Source organism: Schistocerca piceifrons, chromosome 3 (genome assembly GCF_021461385.2).
Source record: "Schistocerca piceifrons isolate TAMUIC-IGC-003096 chromosome 3, iqSchPice1.1, whole genome shotgun sequence".
In the NCBI taxonomy this organism is placed as follows: Eukaryota; Metazoa; Arthropoda; class Insecta; order Orthoptera; family Acrididae; genus Schistocerca; species Schistocerca piceifrons.
Window position 1 is genome coordinate 937,164,931 of NC_060140.1, and position 19,568 is coordinate 937,184,498.

At 39.0% G+C, this 19,568-nt stretch overlaps 1 protein-coding gene across 1 annotated transcript in view; it reads left to right on the forward strand.

The window, feature by feature from the left end:
* LOC124787820 (mediator of RNA polymerase II transcription subunit 1-like) overlaps positions 1 to 19,568 on the forward strand; it is a 237,130-nt gene that overhangs the window by 133,595 nt on the left and 83,967 nt on the right. Inside the window, exons 9-10 of the mRNA XM_047254752.1 lie at positions 2,693 to 2,930; positions 19,010 to 19,514. Coding sequence (XP_047110708.1) covers positions 2,693 to 2,930; positions 19,010 to 19,514 — 743 coding nt within the window. The remainder of the gene's footprint in view (positions 1 to 2,692; positions 2,931 to 19,009; positions 19,515 to 19,568) is intronic.

Genomic DNA, 19,568 nt, shown 5'->3' on the forward strand with positions numbered 1-19,568 from the left:
CTCTCCTTCCCTCTTTCCTGATGAGGTAACAATTTGTTGCGAAAGCTTGAATTTTGTGTGTATGTTTGTGTTTGTTTGTCTATCGACCTGCCAGCGTTTTTGTTCGGTAAGTCACCTCATCTTTGTATTTATAAATTATTTAACAGTTACATTGCAGACCCATACACATTCCTTGATACACTTACACATGGAATAACTTATCTGAAACCTAAAGATCAAGCAGACACAGCAAACCCAGCTAAATATCGCCCCATAACATGCCTACCAACAATATACAAAATATTAACTTCAGTCATTACACAGAAATTAATGACACATACAACACAGAACAAAATTATAAATGAAGAACAAAAAGGCTGTTGCAAAGGAGCACGAGGATGTAAAGAGCAACTGATAATAGATGCAGAGGTGACATATCAAGCTAAAACTAAACAAAGGTCGCTACGCTACGCATACATTGATTACCAAAAAGCTTTTGATAGTGTACCCCACTCATGGTTACTACAAATATTGGAAATATACAAAGTAGATCCTGAATTGATACAGTTCCTAAACATAGTAATGAAAAATTGGAAAACCACACTTAATATCCAAACAAATTCAAATAATATCACATCACAGCCAATACAGATTAAGCGTGGAATATACCAAGGAGACTCATTAAGTCCTTTCTGGTTCTGCCTTGCTCTGAACCCACTATCCAACATGCTAAATAATACAAATTATGGATACAATATTACTGGAACATACCCACACAAAATCACACGTTTGCTATACATGGCTGATCTAAAACTACTGGCAGCAACAAATCAACAACTCAACCAATTACTAAAGATAACAGAAGTATTCAGCAATGATATAAATATGGCTTTTGGAACAGACAAATGTAAGAAAAATAGCATAGTCAAGGGAAAACACACTAAACAAGAAGATTACATATTGGATAACCACAGCGACTGCATAGAAACGATGGAAAAAACAGATGCCAATAAATATCCAGGATACAGACAAAAAATAGGAATAGACAATACAAATATTAAAGAAGAACTAAAAGAAAGATATAGACAAAGACTAACAAAAATACTGAAAACAGAATTGACAGCAAGAAACAAGACAAAAGCTATAAATACTTATGCTATACCAATATTGACCTACTCATTTGGAGTAGTGAAATGGAGTAACACAGACCTAGAAGCACTCAATACACTTACACAATCACAATGCCACAAATATAGAATACATCACATACATTCAGCAACAGAAAGATTCACATTAAGCAGAAAGGAAGGAGGAAGGGGATTTATCGATATAAAAAACCTACATTATGGACAGGTAGACAATTTAAGAAAATTCTTTCTAGAACGAACAGAAACTAGCAAAATACACAAAGCAATCACTCATATAAATACATCGGCTGCACCACTGCAATTTCATAACCATTTCTACAACCCTTTAGATCACATAACATCAACAGATACGAAGAAAGTAAATTGGAAAAAGAAAGCACTACATGGCAAGCACCCATATCATCTAACACAGTCACACATCGATCAAGACGCATCCAACACATGGCTAAGAAAAGGCAATATATACAGTGAGACGGAAGGATTCATGATTGCAATATAGGATCAAACAATAAACACCAGATATTACAGCAAGTATATTATTAAAGATCCCAATACCACAACAGATAAATGCAGACTTTGCAAACAACAAATAGAAACAGTAGATCACATCACAAGCGGATGTACAATACTAGCAAATACAGAATACCCCAGAAGACATGACAATGTAGCAAAAATAATACATCAACAGCTTGCCTTACAACATAAACTTATAAAACAACACGTTCCCACATACAAGTATGCACCACAAAATGTACTGGAGAATGATGAATACAATTTATACTGGAACAGAACCATTATAACAGATAAAACAACACCACATAACAAACCTGACATCATACTCACCAATAAAAAGAAGAAATTAACACTACTAATCGAAATATCCATACCCAATACAACAAATATACAAAAGAAAACGGAAGAAAAAATTGAAAAATACATCCAACTGGCTGAGGAAGTCAAGGACATGTGGCATCAGGATAAAGTTGACATTATACCAATTATACTATCAACTACAGGAGTAATAACACACAATATCCACCAGTACATCAATGCAATACAGCTACATCCAAACTTATACATACAACTACAGAAATCAGTAATTATTGATACATGTTCAATTACCCGAAAGTTCCTAAATGCAATATAACATATACCGTACAGTTAAAAGGAAGTCACGCTTGATCAAGGTCCGCGTCACTTTCCATTTTTGACCAGATATAACATCTGAGAAAAGAAAGAAATATTACTTGAAATTTCGTAACATAAAGTGGATAGATTAGTTTTTCACAGGAAATATGGGATATTGAGGTTCGGTTAAAAAAGAAGTCAGACGTATGAGACTGGTGATTTGCCTACAAGACGGATTTTCACAAACATCTCTTGTTCTCAGAAGTTTGTGTCTGTGCTTTGGGCTCTTATCGTACTTACTACCTCATTTATAGATGCAAGGGTAGTAACAGGATTGTATACACTGCAGATATCATCTTCTTCAGAGGAAACATTCAAATTTGCAATGTAATGTCCAAATATGCTCTTATGTTTTGTGATGTATTTATGTTCAGCAGATGCGGAAAAAGATGATACGTCAAAGGCACTTACTGGATCACAAGAGCTGCCTACTGTATTTGAAGTGACAGCACTATCTGCTCAGAGCCTCTCTGTATCTTTTGAGCACCCATTAGAGGAGAATATGGCAACTGCTGAACTTGAGTTGACAGACATTGGTAATTTGCGGTGTCGTGTCTATGGAACAGGCTGTGATGCTGGAACTGTGGCTGAAATGGCTAGCAGAGTTCTCCAGAGGTGAGTGCAGCTAAAAGTTTTGTGGTGCTAGGTTTCAAAAGGCCTCCATTTTTGCTATTTATCAGTATTCTCCATTTTCTTTCTTAAGCTTTTTTATGTGAGATAGATACTGCAGGCTCATGTTCTTTGTAATAATGGCATGAAAATAAATAGTTAACCTGTTTAAGGCATATCATTATCACTGTTGCTGTACATTTTCTGTGTTCTACTGATGAATTAATGAGTTCAGTCTTTTGTGTGTAATGTCTGCAATTTATGTGTAGCTGCCTGTGAGAAGTGGTGGTGGGGAGAGTTTCATAATACAGTAATAAGTTTGATGAATTAAAACATATTTCTATAGGCATCTGCATCTTAAGTTTATTTTCTTCTATTCCATAGAATTGACTAAATTATAGCTACAAATGTTTACAAGACTCTTAGTTCAACTTCGTTTGTCTTCTTGAAATCATATCACTGAGAAGAAAAGACACATTATCATTGACAGCATCTTAAAGGAACATCCTGGCAGATTAAAACTGTGTGCCAGATGGAGACTTGAACTCATGTCTTGGGCAAGTGCTTTGCCACTGAGCTACCCAAGCACGATTCGTGACCTGTCTTCACAGCTTTACTTCAACCAGTTTCTTATCTCTTACCTTCCACACTTCACAGAAGTTTCCTGCAAAACTACCAAGACTAGTATTCCTAGGGGAAAGGATGTTGTGGAGACATGGCTTGCCCGCAGCCTTCGGATGTTTCCAGAATGAGTTTTTACTCTGCTGCAGCAGATTGTGTGCTGAATTAAAACTTCCTGGCAGATTAAAATGTGTGCTGGACCAAGAATCAAACTTGAGACCTTTTCCTTCTGCATACAAGGGCTTTATCATTTATGCATTGTTGCTATCATTTTATAATAACTGACACAGAGATACACCGGAACAAAGGAAACAGATACTGTAGAACTACACAGTTGTGGTCAGCAGTGAAATAGGTCAAAGTGACAGTTGTAGTAATGAGAAGACTGTGGACAACCTTTCCAGTGCACTGAAAAAAATTTACAAGCTTATATGTAGGATATACATTATGTATCAATGAAGGCAGTAGTGAAAATTTAATTATAGATCTGAATATTTTAATATCAGTGTTGAAAGAGCTTGCGGCATGGAAGTTACATGGTGGGGGTATAGTGCTTTCCGAAGTTGTAACTGCTAGGAATGGAGTACTCTGTGAACTGAAAATTATGTGCACAAATGGTGGAATTGATAAGCCATTTTTAACTTCCGCCAAATGCTCAGATAATGAACTATGTGGAGCCAATGTGAGGTCTTTATATGGAGTTAAGTGTATGGGGAAAGGTTGTCATAGTGTAAACTACTTTGTGCTCTCTTGAACATACCAAACCCACTAACACAATATGAGTAGTACACTGAAATTGTTGGCAAATACATAGACTCTGTTGCAACAGAATCTATGAAACTGCAGCTGCAGAAGCTGTAAATGATAGTGATGGAACACACTTTTGCCTAGCATCTGATGGGTCATGGCAGAAAAGGCTCAAACTTCCAAAAATGGATTTAGTAGTGCAGTAAGTGTTGGTACAGGTAAGGTATTGGATTTTGAAGTTCTCACCAAGTATTGGCATTGGTACACCTTAGTAGGTGGCAATGAAGAGAAAAAGCGTTTCCATTGGCCCTTGTGTACAAAGAACCATAAGGGGTCAAGTAGAAGTATGAAGGTAGCAGTTACTATGGATGTTTTTCATTGCTCACAGTCTGAGTGAGGAGCTTAATATATGAAATATATCTGGGAGATGGGATCTGTAAATTCTTCAATACTGTTTTAAAAAGCAAATGATATGCTGAACATATTGCAAAGCTTGAAGTGTCAGCCATGTAAAGAAAGGATGGGAATGTGCCTTCATCAGCTGAAAAAGAAACTTGGCAATACCAAATTATTGGATGGTAAAAGTATGAAATGCACCAAAGGCTTATTGTTATTGATGAATATCAGGAATACTATGGCAAAGCCAGTAGAAAAAACAGCACGATTTGAATTTGCGTGTGACAAGCAGTGTGTGCAACATACTTTCACAGGCTGTCCACAGACGCTAACGCTGCACAGAATTTGTGCCCACCAGCACCAGATACGTGCTGCAAGTATAGAAAATCGGAGGCAGCTGGTAAACTACATACATTCAGACATAAACATTCTTTAATGTCCTACTTCTTGGTGATGCACGCCTAAGGAAATGGTGATTTGCAAGTTGAAGCAAGAACGCTTTATTCACAGCACAAGGTCACAAGTAAGTTAGTCCCAAGAACAACTGAAAAATCGTTCATGATCTCTTGAAAATAATAGAAACAATGTTCACTGACATGATACCTGTTCTGCAGGAAGCCTCATCCCGAGTGGCTGTAAGGTGCCATATGTGGGGGCCACACCATGTAGTGTGCCATGGTGCTGTACGGAGACAATGTTGAGCAGAGCATTCTGGCTGGTCTTGCAGGTTCCAGTTGCTAACCTACGTCTGTAGCTGACTCCTGGCCCAGAACAGAGTGAGCAGCTGACTACCAGCTGGAAGCAGTGCTTCATCTTAAGTATCCAGCAGATGGAAGTATATCTGTGAACATGTAATGTGTGGCTCAATAGCAGCACCGCTAGTTTCCTGATACGCTCACTGCACGGAAACGTGGCTGGTGCCCTGTAGTGGCACATGTAATAGACAGTGTATCATTAGGTCTGTGTTGTGCCACAGATGACCTCCAAATAACTCAAATTGCATTGTGCAGTGGTTGTCAGTGGATTTGCTGTGGCACAGTACTGTGCTGCAAGAACAGCTCGACGTGCTATGACACTTCTGAGCATTTACGATGTTGCTAATAAAAGTGATTGAAGTAATAAGGAATGAAGCCGCCTGGTAGAATTTTTCACAGAGCATAACTTAATCATAGCTAACACTTGGTTCAAGAATCATGAAAGAAGGTTGTATACATGGAAGAGGCCTGGAGATGCTGGAAGGTTTCAGATAGATTATATAATGGTAAGACAGAGATTTAGGAAAAAGTTTTTAAATTGTAAGACATTTTCAGGGGCAGATGTGCACTCTGACCACAATCTGTTGGATATGAACAGTAGATTAAAACTGAAGAAACTGCAAAAAGGTGGGAATTTAAGCAGATGGGACCTGGCTAAATTGAAAGAACCAGAGGTTGTAAAGTGTTTCAGAGAGAGCATTTGGGAATGACTGACAAGAACGGAAGAAAGAAATACAGTAGAAGAAGAATGGGTAGCTTTGAGAGATGAAATAGTGAAGGCAGCAGAGGATCAAGAAGGTAAACAGACGAGGGCTAGTAGAAATCCTTGGTTAACAGAAGAAATATTGAATTTAATTGATGAAAGGAGAAAATATAAAAGGGCAGTAAATGAAGCAGGCAAAGTCTCAAAAATGAGATCGACAGGAAGTGCAATATGGCTAAGCAGGGATGACTAAGAGGACAAATGTAAGGATGTAGAGGCATATGTCACTAGGGGTAAAATAGATACTGCCTACAGGAGAATTAAAGAGACCTCTGGCAAAAAGAGAACCATTTGCATGAATATCAAGAGCTCAGGTGGAAACCCAGTTCTAAACAGAGAAGGGAAAGCAGAAAGGGGCTATACAAGGGCGATGTACTTGAGAACAATATTAGGGAAATGGAAGAGAACGTAGATGAAGATGAAATGGGAGATATGGTACTGCGTGAAGAGTTTGACAGAGCTCTGAAAGACCTAAGTCGAAACAAGGCCCCAGGAGCAGACAACATTCCATTAGAACTACTGATAGCCTTGGGAGAGCCAGCCCTGACAAAACTCTTAACATCTGGTGAGCAAGATGTATGAGACAGTTGAAATACCCTCAGACTTCAAGAAGAACATAATAGTTCCAATCCCAAAGAAAGCAGGTGTTGACGTATGTGAAAATTACCGAACTATCAGTTTAATAAGTCATGGCTGCAAAATACTAACATGAATTCTTTACAGACAAATGGAAAAACTGGTAGAAGCCGACCTCGGGGAAGATCAGTTTGGATTCCGCAGAAATGTCAGAACACATGAGGCAATACTGACACTTTGACTTATCTTAGAAAATAGATTAAGGAAAGGCAAACCTATGTTTCTAGCATTTGTAGACTTAGAGAAAGCTTTTCACAATGTTGACTGGAATACTCTCTTTTAAATTCTGAAGGTGGCAGGGGTCAATTACAGGGAGTGAAAGGCTATTTACAGTTTTTAAAGAAACCAGATGGCAGTTATAAGAGTCGAGGGGTATGGAAGGGAAGGAATGGTTGGGAAGGGAGTGAGACAGGGTTGTAGCCTATCCCCGATATTATTCAATGTGTATATTTAGCAAGCAATAAAGAAAACAAAACAAAAATTCGGAATGGGAATTAAAATCCATGGGGAAGAAATAAAAACTTTGTGGTTTACCGATGACATTGCAATACTGTCGGAGACAGCAAAGGACCTGTAAGAGCAGCTGAACGGAATGGACAGTGTCTTGAAAGGAGGATATAAGATGAACATCAACAAAAGCAAAACAAGGGTAATGGAATGTAGTCGAATTAAATCGGTTGATGCTGAGGGTATTAGATTAGGAAATGAGACACTTAAAGTAGTAAATGAGTTTTGCCATTTGGGGAGCAAAATAACTGATGATGGTCGAAGTAGAGAGGATATAAAATGTAGACTGGCAATAGCAAGGAAAGCGTTTCAGAAAAAGAGAAATTTGTTAACATCAAGTATAGATTTAAGTGTCAGGAAGTCGTTTCTGAAAGTATTTGTATGGGGTGTAGCCATGTATGGAAGTGAAACATGGATAATAAATAGTTTAGACAAGAAGAGAATAGAAGCTTTCGAAATGTGGTGCTACAGAAGAATGTTGAATATTAGATGGGTAGATCACACAACTAATGGTGAGGAACTGAATAGAATTGGTGAGAAGAGAAATTTGTGGCACAACTTGACTAGAAGAAGGGATCAGTTGGTAGGACATGTTCTGAGGCATCAAAGGATCACCGATTTAGCATTGGAGGGTAAAAATCGTAGAGGGAGATCAAGAAATGAATACACCAAACAGAAGGATGTAGGTTGCAGTATGTACTGGGAGATGAAGAAGCTTGCACAGGATAGAGTAGCATGAAGAACTGCATCAAACCAATCTCTGGACTGAAGACCACAACAACAACATGCCTTACAAGTTTGCGTTGTCACGCATTCCCTATTTAACTGAGAGAAGTCTCTCATGGTTCTTGTTTCATATGTCAATTAGTGCCAAAAATCCAATTTGGTACATGTAGGTAGTGGAAAAATGTAACAGTATTACTGGGTTCTCTTTCTTTGTTAACATCCTAAACTTGATAAGTGGTAACTCATATCAGCTGAAGTGTTCAGCCTGTCTGAAGTTCTACAAGCTGCTGTTCTTCCTCCAGAGAAAAGTTACTGGTGGATTCTGGAGACATATATGAGAATTGCACATTCAGTCATATTTGCTGACAGTTGATGGAATGAAAATACTGTGTCATGTTATTCTCAAGAACTATGAGGTAATTTGAAATGAGTTCGAGGTTATGTAACTGTGTGGATTTATCTCAGAAGTAAGAGGAACCACTTCAGATTTTTCTTTTCGACATGTGATTTCCCTATTCTAAGTTTTTTTAAGAACCTGGTGAGTTTCTCACTTGACGTCAGCATACTTTTTTCTGCATACTTTTGTTAAAGTAATTTAACACGCTAACTTTGCACACCACTCCTCATCATTTAACTGAGCTGCAAAGTCTGGCTGTTTGACGCTAAGCATATTTAGTAGCTCATTTCAAAAAACCTTCTCAGGAACCAGAACCAAAGCGTCATGGCACAATTGTTTTGAGGAATCTTGTCGTAACAGCCCTAGACTTAACAGAATTTACCATGTTAATGACTGCATGTAAAACGCTTTTAAATTCTGTTGACATGGTCTTCACCACCAGAGACTCAAGATGTTATGAAGCAATGTGTTGAACCTACAGTCAGGAAATCTGGTTTCAGTCTTGCAACAAATCCTTTGAATCTTCCACTCATTGCTGGTGCGCCATCAGTGTAAAGAAAAAGACAGCTTTTCCAGGCCAGCTCATTTTGTTCCAAAGTGCTGAATACTGAATTATATGCACCTGAACCGCAGCAGCTCAGTACTTGAAAGAAATTGTTTAGAAATCGAATCCTCTTGAACAGATCTTATGTAAGTCAGTAAATTGAAATTTCTTGCATATATCAGTTGACTCATCGAGCTGTAGTGAAAATACACAAGTGTCTCTTAGTTCTTCATGGACACAATGAAACCAAAGATATTTCCTTCTTGGCACCGTCACCTAACATTGATTTCACCATTTCCTTACTTGCAGGAAAAATTATGTCCTGTGCAATATTATGGAGATGCATTTTTTTTCACTACTACTTCAGCTGCATTATAACTGGCCACTTGTGCTTTTTCAGAAATAATTGATCTCATTACTGTAGATTTGGCATGCTTTTCTGCTGATGAAATCAATAGACTAAAATAGTTCTTGTCTTTCCCAGATGAGTGACCATGTTTGCTACTAAATGTCTTTTCAATCTACTAGGGACCATGGATTCATTGCTTACTTTTTCTCCACACAGGATATATTCTGGTTATGAACAGATTTCAGGTCCACTGAATGTAAATCCAAAGTTTAAATAATTCTCTTGATACTTATGAAATATTTCAGTAGGCTGCACTGCTTTAACAAGACTTACTTTTGGAATCAGTATGTTCTCACTTGTATTACTGTTTATTTGTTTGTCTCTCTGAGCCATCTTCACCTTTTTTCCTTTAAATCGAAAATTTATCCATACTGAAAAATTAACATATTAACTGGGCACTGCATACATGTGTGTAACTAAAAATCAACTTCAAAATATGTTACAACACAGACTTCAGTAGGACTTTGAGACTACAAACTGATTGGTGAAGATAATCTGGCAGTGCGCTAGATGGAGGCTCTTGTATTGTTGCCGAGTCGTATGTTACCTCCCTCTGACTGGTGTTGGCTCTTATGTTAGTGTGCTGTGGGAACTTACTACATTGTATAGTGTGTCATGAACAAAAAAAGCCTGAGAACCAATGTGCTGTTTGTTAATTCAATATACCTTTAACTATTACTGACTTTTACAAAAAAAGTGGACAGTTATTGCCACCTGGAATATGTTTATGTCCTTACCTCTTTCCTCTTGCTTTAGTAACCCATAGATTTACAATGATTTTTGTAAAAGGATAAATCGAAGGTCACTGAACGACTGGGATATTATTCTTTTGTGGGACAGGACCGAGGGTCCAGAAATTATATTGGTGTGTGAATTTCCTAGTTTTCTTACTGTTGTTCTAATCTTTGGTTTGGCATTTACATATATTGTGGTTCTCTTTGTCATTTCTTCAACAACATAGATTTCCCCTTGATCTTTTTGTGTAAAATAAATAGATAATACGTAACTAGGATAATGTTAACTACATTTGGTATTAATGCTGTCAAAAACTTTTGAATTCTGAATGGAAACAGTTTTTCGAAAAATTGCCTTTTGACAGAGGAAATAACATTCTTTTGCTTCCCAGTTCTGGACTCTGATGGATTTTTGAGCACTTTATTGTGGTGTCATCTATTAATAAATGTTTCTTTTGTGTGCAGATGTTGAGGGTTGGTTGGAAAGTAAGTCCGAATTGCTGCAGCTAATCGGATGTCTTGCGAACATTGAAACACGGATGTGCACTGACTCCTGGCATGCATTGCTCGTCAAATAATGCCATTTGGATTTGTATAGTCACTCTGTGCTGTTCACAGTGGCAGTTGTTTGTAACAACTGATCAGCCTGTTGATTGTGAGTTATGGTCAGTGATTCAACTTCGGACAATAAGGAACGTTGCGGCAGTGGAAATTCGTTGACAGATGTGTAAAGTGTGTGGCTCCATTGTGATGTGTGACAGCAAAGTTCATAAGTGGATGGAGGGTTTCAAGGACAGATGGGAAAATGTCCATGATTAACCGAAATCAGGCAGGTCATCAGTGATTTCAGAAGATTTGATCATAGAGTGGATGAGAAGATTCATGAAAACCGGTAATTCACAATTTCACTTTGGTATTGGAAATTCCGAATGTAGAACAACTTTGCACAGAATTGTCCCCGAAAAGTTGCAGCTTTGCAAATTGTGCACACCTCGGATTCCCAGGCTGCTTACCGAGAAACACAAAATGAAAAGCATGTGTTGTGCACTCGAGTTTTTGGACCTGTGTCATAAGGAAGGTGATAAATTTTTAGAGATCATTATTACAGGGTATCAGACTTGAGTTTCTCACATGACTCCAGTATCTTAAGTTTCAGTCAATGGAATGGCATCACATGACATCACCAGTCAGTGTCAAGTTGAAGCAGACAATCTTGACATGCAAGGTTATGGCACTCATGTTTTGGGATAGACATGGAGTCTTGGTAGTAGAGTTCATGCAGCAAGGAACAACGACAAACATAGCTGCTTACAACACTGCCCTGACGAAACATCAACATACAATACAGGATAAGCGATGTGGCCTTCTGACATTTGGAGTTCTGTTGCTACAAGACACTGTCAGACCTCATTCTGCCATTGACATCCAAAATCTGATCTGATCCTTTGAATGGGAACAGACTGTCCACCTACTGTACAGTACGGACTTGGAGTGTAGCAATTTTCATTTGTTCCACTACCTAAAAGAGTTTCTCATCAGTAAACACTTCACAACAGTAGACGAGGTGAAAGAAGCTGATAATGACTGATTATCCTCACAGGTGGCAAATATCTATGACTCAGGGACACAAAAGCTTGTAGAATGGTATTATGAAAAATATTTAAACAGATATGGAAACTATGTATAAAAATAGAGAAAAATGTTAGAAATTATTTAAAAACAGTTTTTTGAAAAAATCTGTGATGGTTTATGTTTTATTAGAAATTGGACCTTACTTTCCGAATAACCCTCATATGTTAGCCTCTTGTGATAAAATGAATGTGGTATCTCGGTTTACGTTGCATACAACTTCTGTGTAGTTAAGGGACAATGCTTTATTAATTTGTGTACTACTTACGCAACTACTAAAATTTAAAAAGGTACATAGCTACTACCTGTATGAATAAAGTATTAATGCAGCAACTGTGACTATCATGGTTGCACAAACGAAATTAGGAAGGCCAGTATCCCATACTTTGAAATTCATATTTTGTGAAAGTTGTGATAATACTCAATCTTAGTAGATTATGCTAGTGTTGCTGAACAAAAATAAAGTTTCTATTTAACAGAATTTTCCTGTTTCTGGCTGATACTACCACTAATACCTCCAGTGGGAGACATACCATTCATTAACACTTGTTTCAGCACCAACACTGCAAAAAAACACACACTAGTTCAGGTTATGCCATCAGCGGCTGAGACGTGTGTGAGCAAGCATTGTCTTGCATTTTGAGCTCTCATTGCTGCATGTGCCTTTAGAGAATGGATATAAGTGATCACGATTACGATATGCATACTACTATGCACTATAGCATTATTCCTCTCCACGCATGTGGTTGTTGTTGTTTTCAGACTGAAGACTAGTTTGCTGTAACTCTCAGTGATAGTATATCTTGTGCATACATACTGTACATATATTTATTGTACTGTACTTATTTACTGTAGTCAAGCCTTGCTCTCCTTCCACTATTTTAACACACAATGCTTCCCTCCGTATGAAGTCGACAATTCCTCATGATGTGTCCTCTCAACCTATTTCTTCAAATTTTCAGTTCTTACTGTTTGTTATGCATGGTAAACTACTTGGAACTCTCCCACACCTAGGTGGAGGTTTTACTGTGTAGCTTGCTTTTGTTTTGCTTCTGTCACATTTTTTGTATTTCAATACATGAGGTATGGTAACATTGCAATAGATATGCAACACAATGCGGTAAAATAAAGTTGCTTGTGCCACATCTTATTTACGTGCAACTACCTTATCTCAGCACAAACAAACTCTTCCTTCCCACATCACTTGCACACACAGTTGTGAGAAGCACAATGTCTCATTAGCAGACTGTCTCATGTTGTGCTACCCTGATGTTTTGAAAATAATAAAACTGGAGTTGGATAAAAGTTGAATGTGTCAGAGGAAGTACAGCACAACAGTGTCATTAAAGTCTTAAAGATGTTTGTTGGGAATCTGTATTGCCTTACAGAACTGTAGGAAGGTGGTTAAAAGCTTTAAACGAATAATACAAAAATGTAGCCGTTATTCATAGGCTAAGTCATCCCTGTTTCAGTGACAAGAAAGTGTCTGCTTGCTTTTACCATGCTACTAAACTGTAATTGACACCAAACAGTTCATGAGCTGGCCTGAGAGAAAAGATCAGTGCATACAACTGTGCTTCATATTCTGAAGGAATGCCTAAGCACAAGAGAAGTTTCAAATGATTGTGAGAAATATCTTCTGTATGATGCTGCTTGTACCCTCTGAAAACACTATAAATATAAAGGAGATTTGTTCTTGTACTGTATCATTATGTTGAATGAGATGTGGGCCCAGTTGTTTGAATTTGAGGTGTGACACACTCACATAAGAGGTCTGTGACCATTTTATGAAATATCAAATTTTAAACACTGCTTTTATAGCTATTATAATTCCAGTTGTATGAGCCATGCCAGAAACACCAGTCAAATCAACAAGGTCATTAAGGTCACGATGATAACCTAATGTTTGTCAGAATACTGGGACTGCGAAAGTTATGGTGTTTCTCCTGTATGACTGTGATGATGATACCTTGACGCACGCTGTTCCCCAGTAGCAAAATGTCAGTGCACTATATTACTGTTTGTCTTTGAAACACAACCTGCAACCAGCTTCAAGAAAGAAGTGGCAGCTCTTTTCCGTGGCAGTACTGCGTCGCACACAGTACAAACTGTGACCAATTTGTTCAGTCTGTGGTGCTGGTAAATGCTGTATCACCCACCCTATTTACAAGACTTAGCTCTTGTGACTTTGACCTGATTCCTAAGATGAAGGAAGTACTTTGTGGCATTTGCCTTAGAATTGTTAAGGTATGATAACACAATGCCTTGTTCTCCGTGTGCAGATGCAGATGTAGGGGAACAAAAGCACATGCACAAAAATTGGTAGTAAAAACGCAATTGGACATGAGTGCTTTCATGTCTACATATTGCTTTAGTATTCAAGCAGTGTGCTGTGCACACATTTCTTTGCTTGCTAATATTATGAAAAGAATAAATTTCTAAATGAGCTTTCAGCCAAATGGCCCTCTTCTAAAGCAGAAAACACACACACACACACACGCACACACACACACACACACACACACACACACACACACACACACACACACACACACACACACACACACACTACAACTCTCTCTCTGGCCACTGAGGTTGGACTGCGTACAGCAGCTGCTCGAGATGGGAGAAGCAATCTGCTGGTGGTGGGGATAGGGAGTAAGCTGGGATGGGTAGGGAGAAGGATGGCAGGTGAGGGGTGGGGGAAGGTGCAGTGCTGCTTGTGGGAGCATGCAGAGACAACATGGGGACTGCTAAGTGCAGTCGGGAAGTTGAAGGGGGGAGGGGGCAGAAGAGAAGTGGAGGAGGAGGGGGGGGGGGAGGCTAGTGGGTGGGTTGGTGGAATAGAAGGCTACATAGTGTTGTAGTGGTAGTAGGGAACGGGGACGGGTTGGTGATGGATAGGGACTAGTGAACGTTGAGGCCACAGAGTCACAGGAGCGTAGAATATATTGCAGAGATAGTTCCCACCTGAGCAGTTCAGAAAGGCTGGTGTTGGTAGGAAAGATCCAGATGATGCAAGTTGCGAAGCAGTTGCTGAAGTGAAACATGTTGTGTTGGGCAACATGTTCAGTAACTGTGGGGTCCAGCAGTCTCTTAGCCACACTATGTTGGTGGCCTTTCATGCAGACAGATTGCTGGTTGTCTGTCCACGTATAAAGCAGCACAATGGTTGCATCTTAGTTTGCAGATCACATGACTGGTTTCACAGGTAGTCCTCCCTGCCTTTGAGGGGATAGGTGATGGCTGTGAGTGGACTGGAGTAAGTGTTGGTGAGAGGATGCATAAGGCAGGTTTCTGAGCAAGGTTGAGAGGATAATTCATGTCTCTGAAAGCCTCTGTGATACCCTTGGTATATTTGGATAGGGACGGCTCGTCACTACAGATGCAATGACCATGGGCGGCTAGCATCACCTGGCAGTCCTCAACCTAACAAGCGACTTTCCTCAAAGTTGACTTCACCTCAAAGATGGTCACATAGGTACCTCTGCCAATATCAAACCAACAAACTACCAGCAATACCTCTACTTCTACAGGTACCACCCTCTCCATACCAAGAAGTCTGTTCCATATAGCCTAGCCACCCGGCACTAGCCCTCCCCCATGTCTCCTCTATATGGAATAGCAATGTATCCTTTTCATAATATTGCCATTATTTCTTCCTGAATTTTCCAGTATTTCATTTCTTTGCTCGGCTGTTTGTGCTGTCTTTATTGTGATGTAAGGTGACAGAAAAGGAAAATACCAAGGTGACAGAGGGTAAAATAGTATATAAATAATAGAAGTATGAGAAATACAACATGACAGTGACATTTTGATTGCAAATTTCAGAAGGAGTTCACAGTGAGAATTTAGTTTTTCTGCGGGGAAAACTACAACAATAAGGGAGGCAATAACATTTCTTTAGATGGAAACTGATGATTTGTATATCAGTTAGAGCTATTTGTTTTTTATTAAGTTGCAGTTTTTTTATAAAAAATTGTTTACACGACTTCAAACAAAAAATATTATATATAAATTAACATTCTCAGACTCAACAAATTTGAGTGTCATAGACCCCAGAATCTACTAGAATGAAGGTTGTGTTTTCTAATTTTGTTTCATTGATTTCCTTTTCTTTTGTTGTGATGCTGCACTCCTCAATTTTTAATCTATTAAGTTGCCATAAAACGAATATTCATCCACAGTTTTCATATGCACTTTTCATAAATTTATAAGCTGCTGCTTCTCTGTTTTCCTACTTTGAGAATTACATTATTCTTTACAGAATTATGATTAGAGATACTTTACCTAATACGTGACACTCAGGGCATTATATCTCAAAACTGTATTCAAATACAGTAGAGTCCCATTAATCTGAACTAATTGGGACTGGACCTTGTTTGGATTACCGATTTGTTCGGATTAGCCGGAATTATGGCGATGAGTTTCTAGATTGAAGTATACCAAGCAGATAAGTAGGTGCACCATGGTAACAAATGGAAACAAGTGTAGGAACAATGGCTCACTCTCACTCTCTGCCCTTGTTTTGTGTATTGTTGAGACCTTTGTAGTGCCTGAGGTCAGTGCACTGCAGTTGGCTCGCAAAGTGCTTGGTTATGTTAGTTATTGATCACTGGCATGTGGAACAGTTGTATTTGTTCAGGTGCAGTGGTGTATGTATTTTCGTCATGAGTAAATGGAAACATACAACGTTAACTCTCAAAGAAAAATTGAATGCTTTGAAGTGGATAGACAATGGTGAGAATGTATCTCAACTGGCAATGGAACTGGGTGTTGGTAAAGCATCCATTTGTGATTGGAAGAAGAACCAAGCGATGTTTGAAAAGCCCTGTGCAACGTCTTCGAGAAAAACACTCGAAATTCAGCTGACTTTGGAACAGTCCCAGTACGATAAAGTGGTTGAAGCTCTTTTCCTCTGGTTTACACAGGAAAGATAAGGGGAACTCCTTTGAGTGGAGCACTGGTTCAGGAGAAGACTGTTTACCTGAACAAGTTGATGAGTCTTTTAGTGCAAGTACGGGTTGGTTGGACAGATTCAAGAAACGCCATGGATTCCATCAGCTAACAATTACTGGAGAGAAGATTTCTTCTGATCGTGATGCAGCTAAGGAATACTTGGGTGAGTTTGAAAAAATGATAAGAGAGGGAAAGTACTCTCCCCATCAAATTTATAACGCTGACAAGACTGGCCTTAATTTTAGGGCATTGCCAACAAAAAGCCTGGCATCAAAAGCAGAAGACCATGCTTCTGGTTTTAAAATGTGCAAAGTTAGTGAGAATTTATTAGCATGCAGCAGCACTGCTGGTAATCACATGCTGCCTTTAATGCTGATCGACAAATTTGCTAGGCCCAGAGCTTTTAAAAACTGCAACATAAACTCCATGCCCGTATACTATCACAACCAGAAAAAAGCATGGATGGTCGGTAAGCTGTTCAAAGAGGTTTCACGGCCGATTTGTTCCCTCTGTTTGATGGTCTTCTAAGGAAAATCATTTTTCTCCCCATGCAATCCTTTTGATTGATAACATGCTATCTCACCCCAGCACTGAGGAATTATGTGATGGAGAAATTGTGGCGAAGTTTTTGTCGCCGAATGTTACACCACTTCTACAGCTGGTGGACCAGGGCATACTGCAAACATTAAAACTGATTTACGGAAAACAATTTTTATGAATGTTTATCCAAGATGATAGCATTCCTGTAGTGGACAAAATAAAAAAAGACCAATGTGGAGGATGTTGTTTATTGGGCCACTTAGGTATGGCATGGCAGAATATTTCAGAAAATACTCTGAGAAAATCGTGGAGAAAATGGTGAACATCTCTTGAATTTCAGGACAACCTAGTTGAAAATGAAGAGCAAAATCTACTACAAATGATACAGACAATCCCAGGATGTGAAGAAGAAAGTGAAGGAGACGTAGATGAGTGGCCTGGCAGCTGATGGGGCATGTTTGGAGAACCTTACTGACTCTGATTTAGTTGCTGCTGTGACTCAAGACCAGGAAGAAGTGGACTGCTGTGAAGTAAGTGACAATGGGCCTGAAAGCGACAAAGGAGAACTGGTGCCAAACAGTGACGCAGCAGAAGCCCTTGACCTCACGCTATGTTATTTGGATCAACAGCCCACTGCTACACCTGCTGATTTGATGATTATGAGACGATGGCACAACTATGCGTCATATAACAGACTGTCTTCATTACATAATGACTTTTTGTCATCTAAAAAGTAGGGATAAAATGTCCGCTGTATTTTAGTAAGTTTGACAGCTTTTCTTTTATTGTTATGCATTGCTTAAACCTAATGTTTTCTTGCCAATTTTTCTAATACATGTTTACTGTACTGTGTAAATTAAAATTGTGTGTATGTACAGCAGTTTACCGTGCAGTTTTCCCTACTTAGACTAACAGTTTTCATGTTTGGATTAACGGGACTCTGCTGTAATCTTTGAAAGTGACATTCCATATGATTCTCCTTGTCTGTAGTAATCGATAAACTTCAGCATGCTTTCTTTGGAGTCAGCAGGCATTATTGTATATAATCACCTTAAAGAATAACCTCAGGACACTACTCAATGAAACACATGGGCCCCAGCTACCTGTCATCTGCTAAACAATGCATCTGAATCTGGGAAGCAATGCAGTATGACGCACACTCTCCGATTTAAAGAAAAAATTAAGAAAGCATGCATTCACACAGTTGCGCTATTGGAAATGTAAGTGCACCCACACAGTTGAATAGAAAAAAATTGTCATGCAGACCTACCTTTATCGATATCCAGTGCAGTGGACTGCTCCATTCTAACTGTCAAAACTAGCTCTGCTAAGAGTAACCTACAACTTATACATTGCTGGAAAGGTTGTACACAATGCTGGTGACTACTTTGAAGCCCAGTAAAACTTTGACACATGTATCTATTTTGTCAGTTGTAAATAATAGTTGCCATTATTAAAGTTACAACCATTTTACAAATCTATGTGACTATGTTCACTGAATGAAGAATATGTAATTTTCACAAGATGCATAATTTTTGTCTATATTAATTTCAAAATAATAATGGATTGATGGAATTGTTTCATTTACAGTGTGTTTATTTTTCCTTCATAATAGCAAGTTGATTGTTATAAGATTGTGTCTGTGATTTGCACACAGTTGTATCTGTCTCAATTATTGTAGCATATGTTGTTCTTTGATAGTGTATTCTGTAAATGCTGTAGGAGCCTTTCCATCCCAGTGACAATGCGTTCATTGCTCCGATCTTGGCACCAGCAAGCAATGAGAGGATGTGGAGGACCCAATGAGTGTGGAACACCAGCGGGAAATCAAGGAGGCCCTGGTTCAGGAGGTGGTCGTGGGCCTCCTGGCTTTGATGGTGGTCCACCAATCATAAAGACAGAACCAGACGGTGGACAGTCAGGTTGTGGTGGTGGCATACCAGGACCTGGAGGTGCAGATGGAGGGTGGCCTGCTGGTGTTGGTGGTCCGGGCAGGAGGCGTGCCTTACCTCCTCATAAAACATCTCCCTGGCACAGAGGTCTATCTGATGCTGATATTGGTTCCACTGGTGCAGATAGTTCTGCTAGTGACTCAGATTCATCTACATCGGATACACAAGACCATGGTGCGTCGGACCGCCAGGGATCAGATTTTACAGATGCAGAAATGTTTGATGTGCCAGAGGTTGAAGCTGTGAAACCTCGGAAAAGCAAGAAAGATAGAAAGGTATGCACACACCAAACCATTTTAAATAACTATACATTATTAGAACTATCATTT